Consider the following 18,348-nt stretch of genomic DNA (forward strand, 5'->3'; position numbering starts at 1 on the left):
GGAGGGGATGTGGAGAAAGGGGAACCCTCTTACACTGTTGGTGGGAATGCAGGTTAGTGCAGCCTCTTTGGAGAACAGTGTGGAGATTCCTCAAGAAATTAAAAATAGAACTTCCCTATGAACCTGCAATTGCACTCCTGGGTATTTGCCCCAAAGATACAGATGTAGTGAAAAGAAGGGCCATCTGTACCCCAATGTTTATAGCAGCAATGGCCATGGTCGCCAAACTGTGGGAAGAACCAAGATGCCCTTCAACGGACGAATGGATAAGGAAGATGTGGTCCATATACACTATGGAGTATGATGCCGCCATCAGAAAGGATGAATACCCAACTTTTGTAGCAACATGGACGGGACTGGAAGAGATTATGCTGAGTGAAATAAGTCAAGCAGAGAGAATCAATTATCATATGGTTTCACTTATTTGTGGAGCATAACAAATAGCATGGAGGACATGGGGAGTTAGAGAGGAGAAGGGAGTTGGGGCAAATTGGAAGGGGAGGTGAATCATGAGAGACTATGGACTCTGAAAAACAATCTGAGGGGTTTGAAGTGGCAGGGGGGGTGGGAGGTTGGGGTACCAGGTGGTGGGTATTATGGAGGGCACGGATCGCATGGAGCACTGGGTGTGGTGAAAAAATAATGAATACTGTTATGCTGAAAATAAGTAAATTTAATTTTAAAAAAAAGAAAGAAAACAAGTCACATAGACAATAGACATTCCAACTCAACGGCCACAGACCCTATTTGACTTGTGAATGCCTAATTTTCATTAAATACTGCTAAGCCAAAAAAAAATTTTTTTTTAATAGGGGAATGGCTAAATAACATGGTTTGTTTGTATAATAGAACACAGATCTTCCTCAGCTTATAATGCAACTGCGTCCTGATAAACCTGCTTAAGATGAAAGTATCGTAAGTCAAAAATTCATTTAATGGGGGCGCCTGGGTGACTCAGTGGATTAGGCCGCTGCCTTCGGCTCGGGTCATGATCTCAGGGTCCTGGGATCGAGTCCCGCATTGGGCTCTCTGCTCGGCGGGGAGCCTGCTTCCCTCTCTCTCTCTCTCTGGCTGCCTCTCTGTCTACTTGTGATTTCTCTCTGTCAAATAAATAAATCTTAAAAAAAAAAAATTCATTTAATACGCCTCCCCTACCAAATGTCATTGCTTACCCTGGCCTGCCTTAAATGTGCCCAGAACAATTACATTAGCCTACAGTTGGGCAAAATCATCTCATACCGAGTCTATTTTATAGTAAGTGCTGAGTGTCTCATGTAATTCATTGAATACTGTACTCAAAATTAAAAACAAAATGGTTATGTGGGTAAAGAATGGTGGTTAAGTGCATTGATTGTTTACCGTCATGATCATGTCGCTGACTGGGAGCTGTGGCCACTTGTAGTTGCCATCATCACAAGAGAATGTCATCGCGCATGTCACTAGCCTGGAAAAAGATCAAAATTCAAGTCACAGTTTCCACTGAATGTGTATTGCTTTCACACCATCATAAAATCAAAAAATCAGAAGTCAGGGGTGAGGAGATGGGTGAAATAGGTGACGGGATTAAGAGGTACAAACTTCCAGTTATAAAATTAATAAGTCGTAAGGACGTATGTGCAGCGGAGGGAATATACACAATAATACCGGAGTAGCTTTGTGTTGGACAGATGGTACCTGCGCTTATCATGATGAGCATTTCGTAATGTACATAAATGTTGAATCATTATGTTATATACCTAAACTAATAATAATGTATGTCAACTATACTTTAATTTAAAAATTAAATATAAAGTAAATATAAAGTAAAAAAAAAATTTTTAAAGGAGGAAAGAAACCTCACGAGTTAAACTCTCCTCAGTCAGGGACCATCTGTATTATACATCTAAGAGAATGAATGAACTGGGAAAGAACGTGGATAATCATAATTTGGAAAGAAAATGGCAAGTTTCAGGAGGTTGTAAGAATGATATCACTTTGGGGCACCTGGGTGGCTCAGTCAGTTAAGCATCTGCCTTTGGCTCAATTCATGATCCCGGGGTCCTGGGATCAAGCTCCCTGCTCAGCAGGGAACCTCCTTCTCCTTCTCCTTCTGGTCCTCCCCATGGCTTGTGCTCTCTGGTATGCTCTGTCTCTCCGATGAATAAATAAAATATTTTTTAAAAATACCAGGGTGCCTAGTTGGCTCAGTTGGTTAAGTGGCTGCCTTCAGCTCACGTCATAATTCCAGGGCCCTGGGATAGAGCCCAGCATCAGGCTCCCTGCTCAGCAGAGAGTCTGCTTCTCTCTCTCCCTCTGCCGGCTGCTCTGCTTACTTATGCTCTCTCTCTATCTCTCTCTCAAATAAATAAATAAAATCTTTTAAAAAAACGATACCACTTTTCTAGAGCTCAAACCCAAACATACTTGGAAATGGATTCTTCTGTATAACACCAAAATCACAAGTAACAGCAACAACAACAAAATTGATAAATTGGGCTCCACCAAAATTTAAAACTTCTGTGCATCAAAAGACAATATCAGGAAAGTGAAAAGACAATCTGTGAATGGGAGAAAATATCTATAAATCATAACTCTGATAACAACTTAATATCCAGAATATATAAAGAATTCCTACAACAAGAAGAAACAATCTAATTAAAACACAGGCACATGATCTGAATAGACATTTTCTCAAAGAAGATATACAAATGGCGAGGAAGCACATGAAAAGGTGTTCAATGTCACTGGAAAAGTCAGGAGGGAAATGCAAGCCAAAAACCACCAGATGCCACCTCACACCTGCTAGGATGCTACAACTAAACACACACACACACACACACACACACACACACACACACACATAAGGGGCCCTGGCTGGCTCATTCTGTGGAGCGTGTGGCTCTTGATTTCAATTGTTGTGGATTTGAGCCCCATGTTGGGTATAGAGTTTGCTTAAAAAATTTAAAATTAAAATTACATAAAATGTATATAAAACAGGTGTTGGCAAGAGTTTGGAGAATTGCTGGAGGGAATGTAGAATGGTGTAGTTTCTCTAGAAGACAGTATCATGCTCCCTCAGAAAGCTAAACATTGACCCGGCGATTCCCCTTCCAGGTATATACCCAAACTAATTGAAAATAGGGACTCTAACAGATACTTGTACACCAACGCTCATTGCAGCATTACTTACAATAGCCCAAAGGTAGAAGCAATCCAAGTGTCCTTCAATAGATGAACAAATAAAGTGTAATTTTTTTAAAGATTTTATGTATTTATTTATTTGTCAGAGAGAGAGAGAGAGAAAGCACAAGCAGGCAGAGGCAGAGAGAGAAGCAGGCTCCCCGCTGAGCAAGGACTCCCCCCATATGGGACTCGATCCCAGGAACCTGGGATCATGACCTGAGCCAAAGGCAGAGGCTTTAACCCACTGAGCCACCCAGGTGTCCCAATAAAGTGTAATTTTTGACACGTGCTACAACATGAACAAACTTGGAAAATATGCTCACTGAAAGAAACCAGACACAAAAAGACAAAAATTGTATGATTCCACTTATGTGAAATATCTAGGAGAGGCAAATTTACAGACACAAAGCAGATGAGAAGTTACCAAGGATTGGGGGAGGGGAGAAGAGGGTATTATTGCTTAATGAGTACAGAGTTTCTGTTTGGGGTGATGAAAAAGTTTTGGAAATAGTGGTGTTGGTTACACAACATTATAAATGTAATCAATGCCATTGAATTGTATACTTTAGAATTGGTAAAAAGAGAAAAATTATATATACTTTATTGCAATAAAAAATTCATGAAAAAAAATAAAGTTCTTTCTCTTGAGGCCAAAATCTAAAAAAAAAAAAAAAAAAAAAAAGCAAGCATAGATGCCAAGGAGACAAAAACTGTATTTTTTTTAATATCTTAGTAAAATGGAAAACACAAAATGTAGTGTTACTTCTCATAGGGAGCCAAGAGGAAGGCATAAGAGAGAATCATATAGATAAATTATGTTAATGATCCAGCTTTGGGCTGGGTGATAGGTTCCTATATGTACATTTTATAATTGTACTTTATTAAAATATGTATCTATGTATCAAATGATGTTTAAAAAAATGAAGGGGGTGGGGGAATCACCTGACAGACATTAAGAGGCAAAGCCCAGGCCCCTCCTTCCAGAGATGAGCTCCAATGAGTCTGAGTAGTCTGAGAATCTTTATTGTAAGTGGCCATAACTTCTCCCATCCCTGCATATCTGCTGTGACACGACTGCAGCTCTGTGGTCCTATGAAGTGGAGGGAAGGATTGTCCCTTGGGGCTGCAAGGGCCCCTTCTAGAAAGAAAACATTTCTCACCACCACTGGAGAACAAATGCTTACCCGTGAGGTGCATGAAAATTTGCATTTGCCTGTGAACAAAACCTAAACTCTGTTACAGCTGTCCCTTTTGTTGGGCAATCTGGGAGGGTTCACAGCCTCTCTTCCTTGGGCATCCTTTAATAACTGGACGACCACGAGTATCCAGCCCAAAGGCCTTCTGTCTTAATCGGGAGTTTGGCTGGGACAAGATGAGGAGGTGGCAGCTGAGAGGACGCAGTGTAGCCGGGTGCAGGAAGTAGTGAACACGTTTTGTGATGACAGCAGAAAGCAGAAAAGCTTGAAGGACTAATAAAGCAGGACAGCAGTTGACAGAGAAACGTGAAGAGCAGACTTTTGATTTTGGAAGGAAAAAGATAGTTGTTAAAAGTTTATTTTGCCATTATTGAAGTCTTGAAATTTTGCTTGCTACAGAAAAGTGCAAATAAGAAAAAAGTCTTCCCATTATTTTGTCACCCCAAGACAAATAACCACTACCAACACTTCGGTGTTGCTTCCTTCCAGACTGTACATATTGCTACATAGTTTTGATAATTCTTTATACAGAATTTTTGTGGTCTGCCTTTTTTACCCAGTGTAGTAGGTATTTTCCACGTTGTAGCAAACACTTTTAATGTCATATCATATTCCTAACTTAAGAATATGTCATATAGGGGTGCCTGGGTGGCTCAGTGGGTTAAGCCGCTGCCTTCAGCTCAGGTCATGATCTCAGGGTCCTGGAATTGAGTCCCGCATCGGGCTCTCTGCTCAGCAGGAAGCCTGCTTCCCTCTCTCTCTCTCTGCCTGCCTCTCCATCTACTTGTGATTTCTCTCTGTCAAATAAATAAATAAAATCTTTTTTAAAAAAAGAATATGTCATATATACTTTATTTCTTTTTTTTTTTTTTTAAGAGAGAGGGAGAGCGTGGGTGGGGACAGGGGGCAGAGGGAGAGGGAAGGAGAGAATCTTAAGCTGGCTCCATGCCCAGCACAGAGCCCTATGCGGGGCTTGATCTCACAACCCTAAGATCATAACCTAAGCTGAAATCAAGTCTGAGTTTAACCAACTGAGCCATCTAGGCACCCCTCCTATATACTTTAAATATTCCCTCATTGTTGGGACTTTAAGATGATTCTAATTTGTTATAAATATCTTCCATAAGTTCAGGAAAGTGAGGTAGGAAGCCAGGCTAATTTTATTCCATATGGGTAGACAGTTGATCTAGCATCATTTCCTATAAACATCAAATCTTAAGTGTTCAGCTCAATGAATATATATGTATAATAACTGCATAATCCACTCTCAGATCAAGATACAGAATATTTTGGGGGGCATCTGGATGGCTCAGTCAATTAAGCATCCAACCCTTGATTTTGGGTCAGTATTGGGGTTGAAAGATTGAGCTCTGCATTGGGCTCCAAGATGGACATGGAACCTGCTTTGGATTCCCTTTGCACCCTGCCTATGCCAACTCAGGCACTCTCTCTAAAAAAACAAAAAACAAAAGACATGCATTTTAAATGAACAGAAGTATAGAAGTTCTTTTTTTAATAAGTCCTAGCTTATTTAGTTTTTAAATTTTATGGTTAGTAAGTTTTTGTGTCCTGATTAAGAATTCTTTGCCTGAAAATTCTCCCAAATTTTATTCTAGAAGTTTGTTTTGCCTTTCTGATTTAGCTCTATAATCCATGTGGAAGTAATGTTTGTATATGATGTGAGATGAAAGTTCAAGTTCATCTTTTTCCATGTAAAGCATCATCCTTTGCCCCTAAATTACAGTGGCACCTTTGTTAGAAATTAGGCGACCATATGTGTTGGTCTCTTTCTATATTCTGTATTCTTTATTCTCTTCCATTAGCCAATTTATCTTGTCCTGAGTCAATGCAACTCTGTCTTCATAAGGAACTTTATTGTAAATCTTTCTCTCCAGTATTATGAGTGTTGCAACTTTATTCTTTTTCCTCAAGATTGTCTTTATGGACTATCCTATATTCTAAGTCCTTTGCATCTCATATAAGTTCTGAAATCAGCTTTCGATTTTCACAGAAAGTCCTGCTGGGATTTTGATTGAGAGTACATGAAATCTCTAAATCAACTTGGGGAGAATTGACATCTTAACAATATTGAATATTCCAATCCATTAGCAAGGTATATGCCCTCATTTATTTAAGTTGTCACTAATTTCGATGCCTTGTACATTTTAGGGTAGATGTCTTGTACCTCTTTCATTAGCTTTACTCCTAAGTGTTCAATTCATATGGCTATTATAAATGATATTTTCATCTAATTTCTTAATTGTTTATAATGAACATAGAAAAGTACACTTGATTTTTGTATATTGAAATTATATCTAGCAACTTGGTAGATGCACTAATTAAATCTAATAATTTCATTAATCTAAATTTTTTAGGTACACAGTCATGTCATCTGCAAATAATGGCTCTTATACCTCATCTTTTCTGATGTTTATACCTTTTATTTCTTTTTCTTGCCTTATTGCACAAACTAGGATTTTTGTTACAGTGTTAAATAGAAATGGGGAACAGGCATTCTTGTTGACTCCAAAACTCAGGGAGGGAAAAGACATTCAAAATTTCACTGTTAAGTGCTTTTTTGTTTCGTTTGTTGTTTTTTGTTTGTTTTTGTAGATATTCTTTATCAGATTAAGGAAGTTCCATTTTGAAAAAAAAAAGATTTTATTTATTTGAGCGAGAGAGACCACGAGGAGGGAGAGGAGGGGAGAGGGAGAAGCAGGCTCCCTGCTGAGCAGGGAGCCCGATGTGGGGCTCAATCCCAGGACCACCCTGAAATCATGACCAGACCCCACAGGCAGACCTAACCAACTGAGCCCTGCAGGTGCCCATAAGGAAGTTCCTTTCTATTCCTAGTTCGTGGAGTCTTTTTAAAACATAAAGAGGTGTCAGATATTTTTCTTTATTCATTCAGATTATCTATTTTGTTAATGTAATGAATTGCATTGCTCCATTTTTGAATGCTAAACCAACCTTGCACTTCTGGAATAAACTTCAATTTCTCATGATGTAGTATAATTTTCAAATATTGCTGGGTTTGATTTGTTGATTATTTTTTAGGATTTTTCCATCTGACTTCATAAGAAATATTGGTCTATAATTTTCCTTTCTTGTAATATCCTTATCAGGATTTATTATTAAGCTGATGTTGATCTCTTAATGCAAGATGGGGAGTGTTCCCTATGTTTCTATTACATGAAAGTGTTTGTGTAAGATTGATATTATCTTTTTTAAGATTTATTTATTTATATATTTGACAGAGAGAGATCACAAGTAGGCAGAGAGGCAGGCAGAGAGAGAGAGAGAGGAAGAAGAAGGCTCCCTGCTTGAGCAGAGAGCCCGATACGGGGCTCGATCCCAGGACCCTGAGATCATGACCTGAGTAGAAGGTAGAGGCTTTAACCCACTGAACCACCCAGGTGCCCCAAGATTGATATTATTTTTCTTAATTGTTGGGAGGAATTTTCCAATGATGCCATATAGGCTTCTGGTTCTCTTATTGAAGGGCTTTAAATTGGAGGGGGCAGAATGGGGAGGATCCAAGGTGGTGGCACAGGAAGATCCTGAACTCACATTCTCCCACAGACATACCAAATCTACAGCTACATATGGATAATTTCCCTTTGAAAACTAAGTAAACTGCTCTCCAAAACAAAAGATTAAAAGGACCACATCAAGATGGGTAAGAGAGGCAGAGACACAGTCTCACCAAAAAAGCCCACCCCCAGCCCACAAACACAATAGGTAGGGACTGCACCAGGCAGATAATTCTCTCAGAGGAGCAAGGGGTTGATGCTCTATATCATACACTCCAGCCTCTGATATCTGCTCTAGAAATACAAGACCTAGAATGTAGGACTGGGAAAACCCATGGGGCTGACATCTGGAGGTCCCAAAGTGCTTTAGAAAATTGAGATTCCCCTCTTGGAAGTCTCTCTCACACAGAAAAGAGCAGCAAAGACCCAGCAAAAAAACAGCAGTTTGAAAAGCACCTACACCATACGTGAGGGAAATTTATTTGCTGATCTGGGGACATTGCCTGCAGGGGCAGGGGACAGGTGAAATGCTCTCTGGAGATGGAGGTAGTGGAGGACACCATTGTTTGCACTCTCTCCACATGGTCTACTAGCATAGGCAGATGAGCTCAGAGGCAGCACCTCCCACTCCATCTAAGCTAAAGTCTTCAAACAGGTGGTTGTGATACTCTGCTGCCCCTGGCTTAAGCTGGCAAGTGCAAGAGGTCATGGCATTCTCCTGCTTTCAGTCTAAAGCCAGGATCTGTGCAAAGACAAGGCACTATCCTACTGCATTGCTAAAGCCCATGGGTGAGCAAAGTCAAGATATTTTAGTGCTGCCTCTCTGAAGCTACTAGTGTGCCCCAGCCCCAACACTCTCCAGCAGCCTTGCCAAAGCCAACAGGCACATTCAGCCCACACAGGGACACCCCTGATTGCCTGGCTCTGGTGGCCAAGAGGACTTGTGTTCCAGAGCTCAATGGGACTGTAACAATCAGAAAAACAGTTCTTGGCAGACCACAACCCCCAGAGAACTGCTCAGATGGCATACTGGAACATAATCCCAGTCTTCCTGTAAAGAAGTCTATTTCCTCAACCTAGAACTTCAGCTTGAGGGACCTGCATCAAGTTTCCCATGAATCTAGAGGCTAAAGAAGCACTCCCAGGGAATGTAAGCAGGGAGACACCATCCTTCTGTACCCCCGTGGCCTTGCTACAGTTCAGCAAGACTTCCAGAAAGCTAATACACTCATCTGGAGCCCTGATTTTTGCAATTGTCACCCAGAGGACACCTCCAGATCTCCTGGTCAAGAAGGCAGCAGAGATTACAATTGCAACCCCACTGGACTGTGTATATATGAATGATTTAAAAACTGCTTCCTGGGCACCTGGGTGGCTCAGTTGGTTGGACGACTGCCTTCGGCTCAGGTCATGATCCTGGAGTCCCGGGATCGAGTCCCACATCGGGCTCCCAGCTCCATGGGGAGTCTGCTTCTCCCTCTGATCTCCTCGCTCATGCTCTCTCTCACTGTCTCTCTCTCAAATAAATAAATAAAATCTTAAAAAAAAAAAACTGCTTCCTTAGGATCTGGCTACCAATCAACCTGAAACTAGGTACTAAGTGAAATTCCTCCTCTTGGGTCTCTGACAAGTCTTGGCACACCTTCTACAATGGGGTCATATGAATACTAAATCAGGCAGTTTAGACAAAGATTTATGAGAAAACCAAGATTTAGGGCAAGGTTGAATGAGAAGGATAATCACCTAAACAAGGTCACTCCTCCAAGACAAAGAGGTAGATGTTTTGCCAAATACATACACACAAACACAAAGAATCAAGCAAAATGAGGAAGAAGAGAAATGTGTTCCAAACGATAGAGTAAGATGAAACCTCAGAAAAAGACCTTAATGGTAGATAGATAAGTAATCTACCTGATGAGGAATTCAAAGTAATGATCATAAAGAAACTTACCAAGCTCAGATAGAAAATGAAAACTTTGGAAGTACCAAAGAAGAAGAGAAAGAAGAAGAAAAGGAAGAAGAAGGAGAGAAAAAAAAGAAAAGAAAAAGAAAACATAAGAGTACCATGTAGAAGTCACAGAGCTGAAGAATACAAAACTGAATGAAAAATACATTAGAGGGGTTCAACAGCAGACTGGATAAAGCAAAAGAATGAATCAGCAACCTGGAAGATAAAGCATGAAACTCACCCAGACAGGGTAGCAAAAAGAAAATATAATTTAAAAAACAAATGTAAGTTAAGTGACCAATGGGGCAACATCAAGCAAAATACCATTTGCATTACAGGGGTCCCAGAAGGAGAGGAATGAGAGAAAGTGTCAGAAAACTTCTTTGAAGATGTAATAACTAAAAATTTCCCTAATTTAGAGAGGGAAAGAGTCTGGGTCCAGGAGTCCACAGAGTTCCAAAAATGATGACCCCAAGGAGAACTACACAAAGACACATTATAATTAAAATGTTAAAAGTTAAAATTAGGGGTGCCTGGGTGGCTCAGTGGGTTGGTCCTCTGCCTTCAGCTTTGGTCATGATCTCAGAGTCCTGGGATCGAGCCCCGCATTGGGTTTTCTGCTCGGCGAGGAGGCTGCTTTCCCATCTCTCTCTGCCTGCCTCTCTGCCTACTTGTGACCTCTCCTTCTGTGTCAAATAAACAAATAAAATCTTAAAAAAAAAAATGGTTAAAGAGAAACTCTTAAAAGCAGCAAGAGAAAAACAAATTGTTATATACAAGGGAAACCCCATAAAGCTATCAGCAGATTCCTCAGCAGAAATTTTTCAAGCCAAAAGGGAGTGGCATGACATATTCAAAGTGCTGAAAGGAAAAAGCTTCCAACGAATACTCTATCCAGCAAGATTATCATTCATATTTGAATGAGAGAGAAGTTTTCCAGACAAACAAGAGCTCAAAGAGTTTGTTACCACTAAACCAGCCTTTCACAAAATATTAACGGGATTTATTTAAGCTGAAAAGAAATGGCACTAACTAGTAAGAAAAAAAACATATGAAAGTAAAAATCTCACTGGAAAAAGTAACTATATAGTAATGGTTGGATTAATCACCTGTAAAGTTATTAAGAAAGTTGAAAGACAAAAATAGTAAAATTAACTGAAACAATAATTAGTTAAGGGATACATAAAATTAAAATATAAAAAGTGACATTAAAAACATAAAACATGGGACGCCTGGGTGGCTCAGTTGGTTAGGCAGCTGCCTTCGGCTCAGGTCATGATCCTAGCATCCTGGGATCGAGTCCCACATCGCGCTCCTTGCTCGGCAGGGAGCCTGCTTCTCCCTATGCCTCTGCCTGCCATTCTGTCTGCCTGTGCTCGCTCTCTCTCCCTCTCTCTCTGACAAATAAATAAATTAAAAAAAAAAAACATAAAACATCAGGGGGAGTAAAAATGTAGAGCTTTGGGATGTGTTCAAATTTAAGTAGCTATTAACTTAAAATAGACTGTTATAAACATAGGATAAGATATGTGAATCTCACAGTATCCACAAAGTAAATACACAAAAGAAAATGAGAAAGGAATCTAAACACAACACTAAAAGAAGATCATCAAACTATAAGAGAAGAGAGGAACTACAAAAAGAGCGGGAAAACAATTACCAAAATGGCAATAAATACATATCTATCCATAATTACTTTAAATGTAAATGAACTAAATGCTCCAATCAAAAGATATGAAGTGTATGAAAGGATTAAAAAAAAGACATATCTATATACTACTTAGAAGAGACTCACTTCAGAAGTAAAGACATGCAAAAATTGAAAGTGGGGGGATGGAAAAATACCCCATGCAATGACAACAAAAGGAAAGCTGATGCAGCTATACTTGTTATCAGACAAAATAGAATTTAAAACAAAGACTAATGGAAAACAAAGAGGAGCACTATATAATGATGAAGGGGACAATACTATAAGAAAATATAACACATATAAACTCATATGCACCCAATATAGGAGCACCAAAATATGTAAAGCCAACATTAACAGACCTAAAGGGAGAAACTGACAGCAGTCATAACAGAAGGGATTTTAACACCCCACTTATGTCAATGGATTGATCACCCAGACAGAAAATCAATAAGGAAACATCAGCCTCAAATGATGTAAAGATGTATACAGAATAGTCCATCCAAAAGCAGCAGAATAGAGGTTCCCGGGGTCCTCAGTCAGGAGAGCATGTGAGTCTTGATCTTGGGGCCATGAATTTTATCCCCACATTGGACATAGAGATCACTTTAAAAGAAAAAAAGAACAGCAGAATACACATTCTTCTCAAGTGCACACAGAACATTCTCCTTGATAGATCATCTTTTTGGCCGATCTATGAGGAGCAGCAAAGCAGTTCTAAGAGGGAAGTTCACACCAATACAGGTCTACCTCAAGAAATAAAAGAAATCTCAAATAAACAATTTAACGTTACACCCAAAGTGACTAAAAAAACTTAATGAAGCCCAAGGTTAGTAGAAGGAAGGAAATAATACACCAGCACAGAAATAAACGAAATAGAGACCAAAAAGTCTAAAAAAAAAAAGATCAATGAAACTAAGAGATGGTTCTTCAAAAAGAAAATCAACAAACCTTTAACTAGAAGACCAAGACCAAGAAAAAAAAAAAGATGGCTGAAATAAATAAAATAAGAAATGAAAGAAGACATGTTATACCTGTCAGAATAGCTAAAATCAAAATTATAAGAAAAAACAAGTGTTGATGAAGATGTGGGAAAAAAAGGAGCACTTATACAGTATTCATGGGAATGTAAACTGATATAGCCTCTATGGAAAGGGTATGGAGGTATTAAAAATAGAAATAACATTTGATCTAATAATTCTACTATTGGGTATTTACCCCTAAAACAGAAAAGAATGAATTTGAAAAGATATATGCACCCCATATAGCATTGTTTACAATAGCCAAGATATGAAAGCAACCTAAGTGTCCATTGATAGACAAATGGATAAGGAAGTTGTGGTGTATTTATATGCAAGGGAATATTATGCAACCATAAAAAGGATGAGACCATGCTATTTGAGACAACATGGAAATATCTAGAGGGTATTATGCTAAGTGAAATAAGTCAGAGGGAAAAAGACAAATATCATATGACTTCAGTCATGTGGCTCTAAGAAAAAAGGAATAAACAAAAAGCAGAATCAGACCTACAAATACAGAGAAAAAGCTAATGGTTGCCAGAGGAGAGGTATGGGGGAATGGGAAAATGGGTGAAGGGGTGTGGGAGATATAGGCTTCCAGTTATAGAATGAATAAGTCACAGATATAAAAAGCACAGCATAAAGGAGTATAGTCAATGATATTACAATTGTGATGTGTGATGACAGATGGTAGCTATAATTGTGATGAACATAGCATAATATATAAACTTGTCAAATCTCTATATTGTACACCTGAAACTAATGTAACGTTGTGCATCATCACCTATAGTCAAAAAAGAGAGGGAAGGAAGGGAAACCTTTTTTATAAAAAGACATTGATGGGGGTGCCTGGGTGACTCAGTTTGGTTAGGCATCTGTCTTCTCCTCAGGTCATGATTGCAGCATCCTGGGATCAAGCCCCACATCAGTCTCCCTGCTCAGCAGGGGTCTGCTTCTCCCTCTCCCTTTGTGCTTATGCTCTCTCTCTCTCTCTCTTTCAAGTAAATAAAATTTCTTTAAAATATATTGTTGAAAGAAATTGAAGAAGACACAAATAAATAGAAAGATATTCCATATTCATGGACTGGAAGAATTAATATTGTTAAAATGTCCATAGTACCCAAATGATCTACAGATTGAATGCAATACATTTCAAAATTCCAATGGCATTTTTCACAGAACTACAACAAATAATTCTAAAATTTGCATGGAACCTCAAAAGACCCCTAAAAGACAAAATCATCTTAAGACGAACAAAGCTGGAAGTATCATGGTCCCTAATTTCAAACTGTACTACAAAGCTGTAGTAATCAAAACAGTTTGGTACTATCATAAAAACAGACACATAGATCGGTGAAACAAATTAGATAGCCCAGAAATAAACCCATGCATATACAGTTAGAAAATATACAACAAAGGAGGCAAGAATATACTGTCTTGTATGAAGACAGTCTCTTCAATAAATAGCATTGGGGAAACTGCAAGCTAAACACAAAAGAATGAAACTGGACCATTTTCTTATACCATATACACCAATTAACTCAAAATGGATTAAACACTTGAATGTGTAAGACCTGAAACAGTAAAACTCCTAGAAGAAAACATAGACAGCAGGCTTCTTGACTTAGGAGTGTTCCTTTCCATACTGATATATATATTTTTTTTTATCAATTCTGATGATCTTTGCCTTTTAATTGGAATCTTTATTAGTTTATTTATATTTAACATAATTCCTAATAGAGCTGGTTTCAAGTCTACCATTATACTATTTGTTTTATATTTAACCCATAATCTTTTGTTTCTTGTTTCCTGCCTTTTTTATATTACTCAGTTTTTACATTTTTTCCTCCCTACTATTTTGTTATATATTCTTGTATTATTTTTCTCATGGTTATCCCAAAGATTTCAAGATTTGCATCCTTTAATTATAATCTACTTTAAGTTAGTGCCTTTGCCACTTCCCAAACAATATAAGAACTTTAGAACAATTTAATTCTCTTTATCTTCTCCCATCCTTTATGTTATTTTTATCATATATTTTACATCTGTATATTATAATCCTCATAAGCATTTAATTAAAACAGTTGCTGGCAGGTAGATGTGAGGCCATTTGAAATGTGAATAAAGAGAAGCTAAGAAGACAAATTCAGGGGGCGCCTGGGTGGCTCAGTGGTTTAAGCCCCTGCCTTCAGCTCAGGTCATGATCTCAGGGTCCTGGGATCGAGCCCCACATCAGGCTCTCTGTTCAGCGGGGAGCCTGCTTCCCCCTCTCTCTCTCTGCCTGCCTCTCTGCCTATTTGTGATCTCTGTCTATCAAAGAAAGAAAGAAAGAAAGAAAGAAGACAAATTCAGTGTTGTGGAAATTTAAACAAAGGGACAAATTCAAGAGAATTTTCAGAGAAGCAAATTGCAAAACTCAGTAATTAAATATGGGGAAGACAAGGCTTGAAAATGACTCAGGGGGTGCCCGCGTGGCTCAGTGGGTTAACCTCTGCCTCCAGCTCAGGTCATGATCTCAGGGTCCTGGGATCAAGCCCTGCATCAGGCTCTCTGCTCAGCGGGGAGCCTGCTTCCCCCTACCCACCCCACCCCTCACCTGCCTCTCTGCCTACTTGTGATCTCTGCCTGTCAAAGAAATAAATAAAATATTTTTTTTAAAAAAAGAAGAAAAGAAAATGACTCAAGATGTTAAACTTGAGACTCAGGGAAGAAACTGATGGATACATATGGACTGGCTGGGACTGGGATGCTAGGGCTTGGGTGGGAAGAAACAACACGGAGCTCAAGTTTTAAAATGAATTTTATGTGAAATTGAGGCCTAAAAGATGACCACTGGAAACATGACCAGATTGGGAAGTCATCTAAATATAATACCACATTTATTGGAAATTGTGTGAGAAACGAGTTTATCAGGGCACTGAATATAAAAGAAGAACTGTTCATTCATTCATTAAATCTTTATCAAACATCTACAATGTGTCTAGGTGTTTTAGGTGCTGAGGATGTAAGAGAGAAAATCAAACAAAATTCCTGCCCTTCTGGAGCTGACATTCTAGTAAGAAAATAATGATTAGTGGATGGAGTTAGAAGGACATCATGAATTGAGACAGAGGAGTGCACCATATACTATAAGTGGAATCTGTGAGGATGCTGTCCGTGAAACCTAGGAGTTGGGAAAAGGCTTGAATAAGGCAGATATACTGTACACTAACAGTTCTCAAACCTTGCTGTACTTTAAAATCTCTTGGGAGTTTCTGAAAAATCCTGATGCCCAGGTCAAACCCCATCCCTATTATGTAAAAATGCATGCTGGTGTGCACCAGTCATTAGGATTTTTTTTTTTTTTCCAAAGATAGCCAAAGTGGAGAAACTGGTGAGGAGAACAAAGACAAGAGAAGTGTAGGTAAAATTCAATCTCCTTACAACTTGCAAGCCGCTGATAAACACATGAGATGTGCCGAGCCTGACACTGTTCAAGGAACTCATGCTGCCTTCATCACTACAGACTAAAAGCGACATTATCTGGACAAAAGCCAGACTTCCAAAGCTCTGTGGACACGCCCTCACCCCATACAGAAATTCCTTAGAAACTTACCTTATCTCTACCCACCCTTCCTCCACAAACTTGAAATACATCATCAGTCACTCCTCACAGTCGCTAAGTGCAGCTCTTTCTGCCCACTGGTCCTGTCCCTGTTCTATCATAAAAGCAGCTTTTGTGCCATAAAACATCTCAAGAATTCTTGACCATTGCCCTCGACCGCCCCACACCGGGAACCACAGCCACATTTCATCACATTTAATATGCTATGAATTATAAGCCGGAGGAAACCCTGCCAATTAAACTTGGACAAAATGCTTAAGATGCCATCAATTTAAGATGCATGTCAATTTCAGAGATGTTAAAAACGGCAAAATAATCAACATTTCCGAATTGATGGAATCCTGTGGACCCAAGTGCCATGAGCCGCCACGGAATGAGAACCACCACGTTCTCCCGGGAGTGTACATGACCTTAGTGAGTGCTGAATTCGGAACAGCACATGTTCAAAATTTCAGTTTGTCTTGATAAGAAAATTAAACAAACATGTTCCCACCATCCCTCCTCTTTCTCGCTTATCTCGGTTATCTCACTTCCCCTCAGCCACCAGGGCCCAGGAACGATGAGATCCCACTGCGCCTGGAACATGGACATTGCTTCCTTCGTGCCACCAATTCTCCTCTGAAAATTGCGTCACTGACAGGCGTACATACTGATGTCCTGAGCTTTTTAAAAAGGTTCTCAAAAGTAGCATCAACCCCCTCCGCCCCCCGCCAAAAAGCATCGATCCTGACACTTTATAAATGAGGAACTGCTAAGTTTCAAGATTTTACATCAAACATCATCCTCAAACCAGCTTCCTATCAGTAAGACAGCCAAGCAGAGCTGGTAAACCCACGGAGTCCGTCAAAACTTCAAATATCATCTGCCAGTATGAAATTGGTCAGAGGTCAAAGGTGTGAGGATATTGTCCAAGAGCACAGTTCATCCAAGTAAATTTGAGGATCAAATTAGCTTATGTGATTCATGAATCAGGCAGCATCCCATCTAGCAAGCAGAAAACCATGCTCTGAGGAGTTGTACAAAACGAGGCTTTTATAGGAGAAGGGAGAGCAAGGAAGTTATTTGCACAAAGAAACAAGGAAAGGCTAAGAAGGGGGGGGTTTGTTTCTGGCCAGGACGTCTTCTTTAAGGGGGGAAGGAACAAGCAGGGTTTTTATCACGCAGGTGATCTCGCCAGTGCTGACCAGGAAATTCCAGACTGACTTTTAAAAGGTCACATTCCCGGAAAATGTTGAAACTGTAGTTAAGTCTTGGTTTGCTGTTGCGGGGGATGGGGATGTGACTCCATTTGGGGCTCGTTGTTTCTTTTTTTAACATTATTATAATCGTAATAATCCCCTTGTGTATGCACCTCCAGAAATTCCCAGCCCGGGCTAAGTGGGCACACCCATTTATGGAGACAGCAGACTGGAACTGGAGCAAGGACCCCACCAGCAAGCCCCAGGAAGTGCGGGCTGTGGACAGGATTTCAATGCAGAACCGCAGGCTGAACGGAGAGCTGAGGACAGCACTGCGTTCGCGCCTCCAGTAAGTCTAGACTGAGGGCCTCTTGGAAAGCCAAGGAGATCAGAAGCCTGAGGCAAAGAGAGTGGAGCCTGGACAGAGACAGAGACGAACTCGCAGGCCGTGCAAACAGGGTGAAGGAGACTCAACCCCAAAGGGGGTTTGCAGGCTCCACATCTGTTTTTTGTTGTTGTTGTTGTTTTGGGGGGTTTTTGTTGTTTTTTGTTTTTGTTTTTGTTTTTAAAGACTTACTCCATCTATTTGATAGACAGAGATCACAAGTAGGCAGAGAGGCAGGTGAGGGGAAGGAGGGGTGGTGGGAAGCAGGCTCCCTGCTGAGCAGAGAGCCCGTGGGGCTCGATCCCAGGACCCTGGGATCATGACCTGGGCAGAGACCTTAACCCACTGAGCCACCCAGGCTCCCCTCCACATCTGTTTTTTAGGGAAGACCCTAAAGTATTGACAGTCAAAGCAGAAGAAGCCTGTAGCAGCAAAGTGGGGGCTTCTTCTGAGCAGAGCAGTCCCCAGCCCCATGCCCTTCCCCCCCCCCCCCAACCCCTACCCCACCCTGCCAGGACCTGGGGGCATCACCTCCAGGAAGCAGCCAAAGACCACGTGGGCCATGGCTGCAAAAAGCATTAGCAAATACACCAAGGAAAACTGCCTAGCAAAGCATTTGGGAACTATGTCCCC

General features: G+C 40.1%; 1 protein-coding gene across 1 annotated transcript in view; it reads left to right on the forward strand.

Moving 5' to 3' along the window:
- TXNL4B (thioredoxin like 4B) overlaps positions 1-17,657 on the forward strand; it is a 34,586-nt gene extending 16,929 nt beyond the window's left edge. The window contains exon 4 of the mRNA XM_045076253.1: positions 17,510-17,657. Within this exon, the coding sequence (XP_044932188.1) occupies positions 17,510-17,642 (133 nt within the window). The 3' untranslated portion in view covers positions 17,643-17,657. The remainder of the gene's footprint in view (positions 1-17,509) is intronic.
- Positions 17,658-18,348: the final 691 nt, after the last annotated feature.

This window comes from Mustela putorius, unplaced genomic scaffold (assembly GCF_011764305.1).
Source record: "Mustela putorius furo isolate JIRA1106 unplaced genomic scaffold, ASM1176430v1.1 tig00000174_pilon_pilon_pilon, whole genome shotgun sequence".
NCBI classification, from domain to species: domain Eukaryota; kingdom Metazoa; phylum Chordata; class Mammalia; order Carnivora; family Mustelidae; genus Mustela; species Mustela putorius.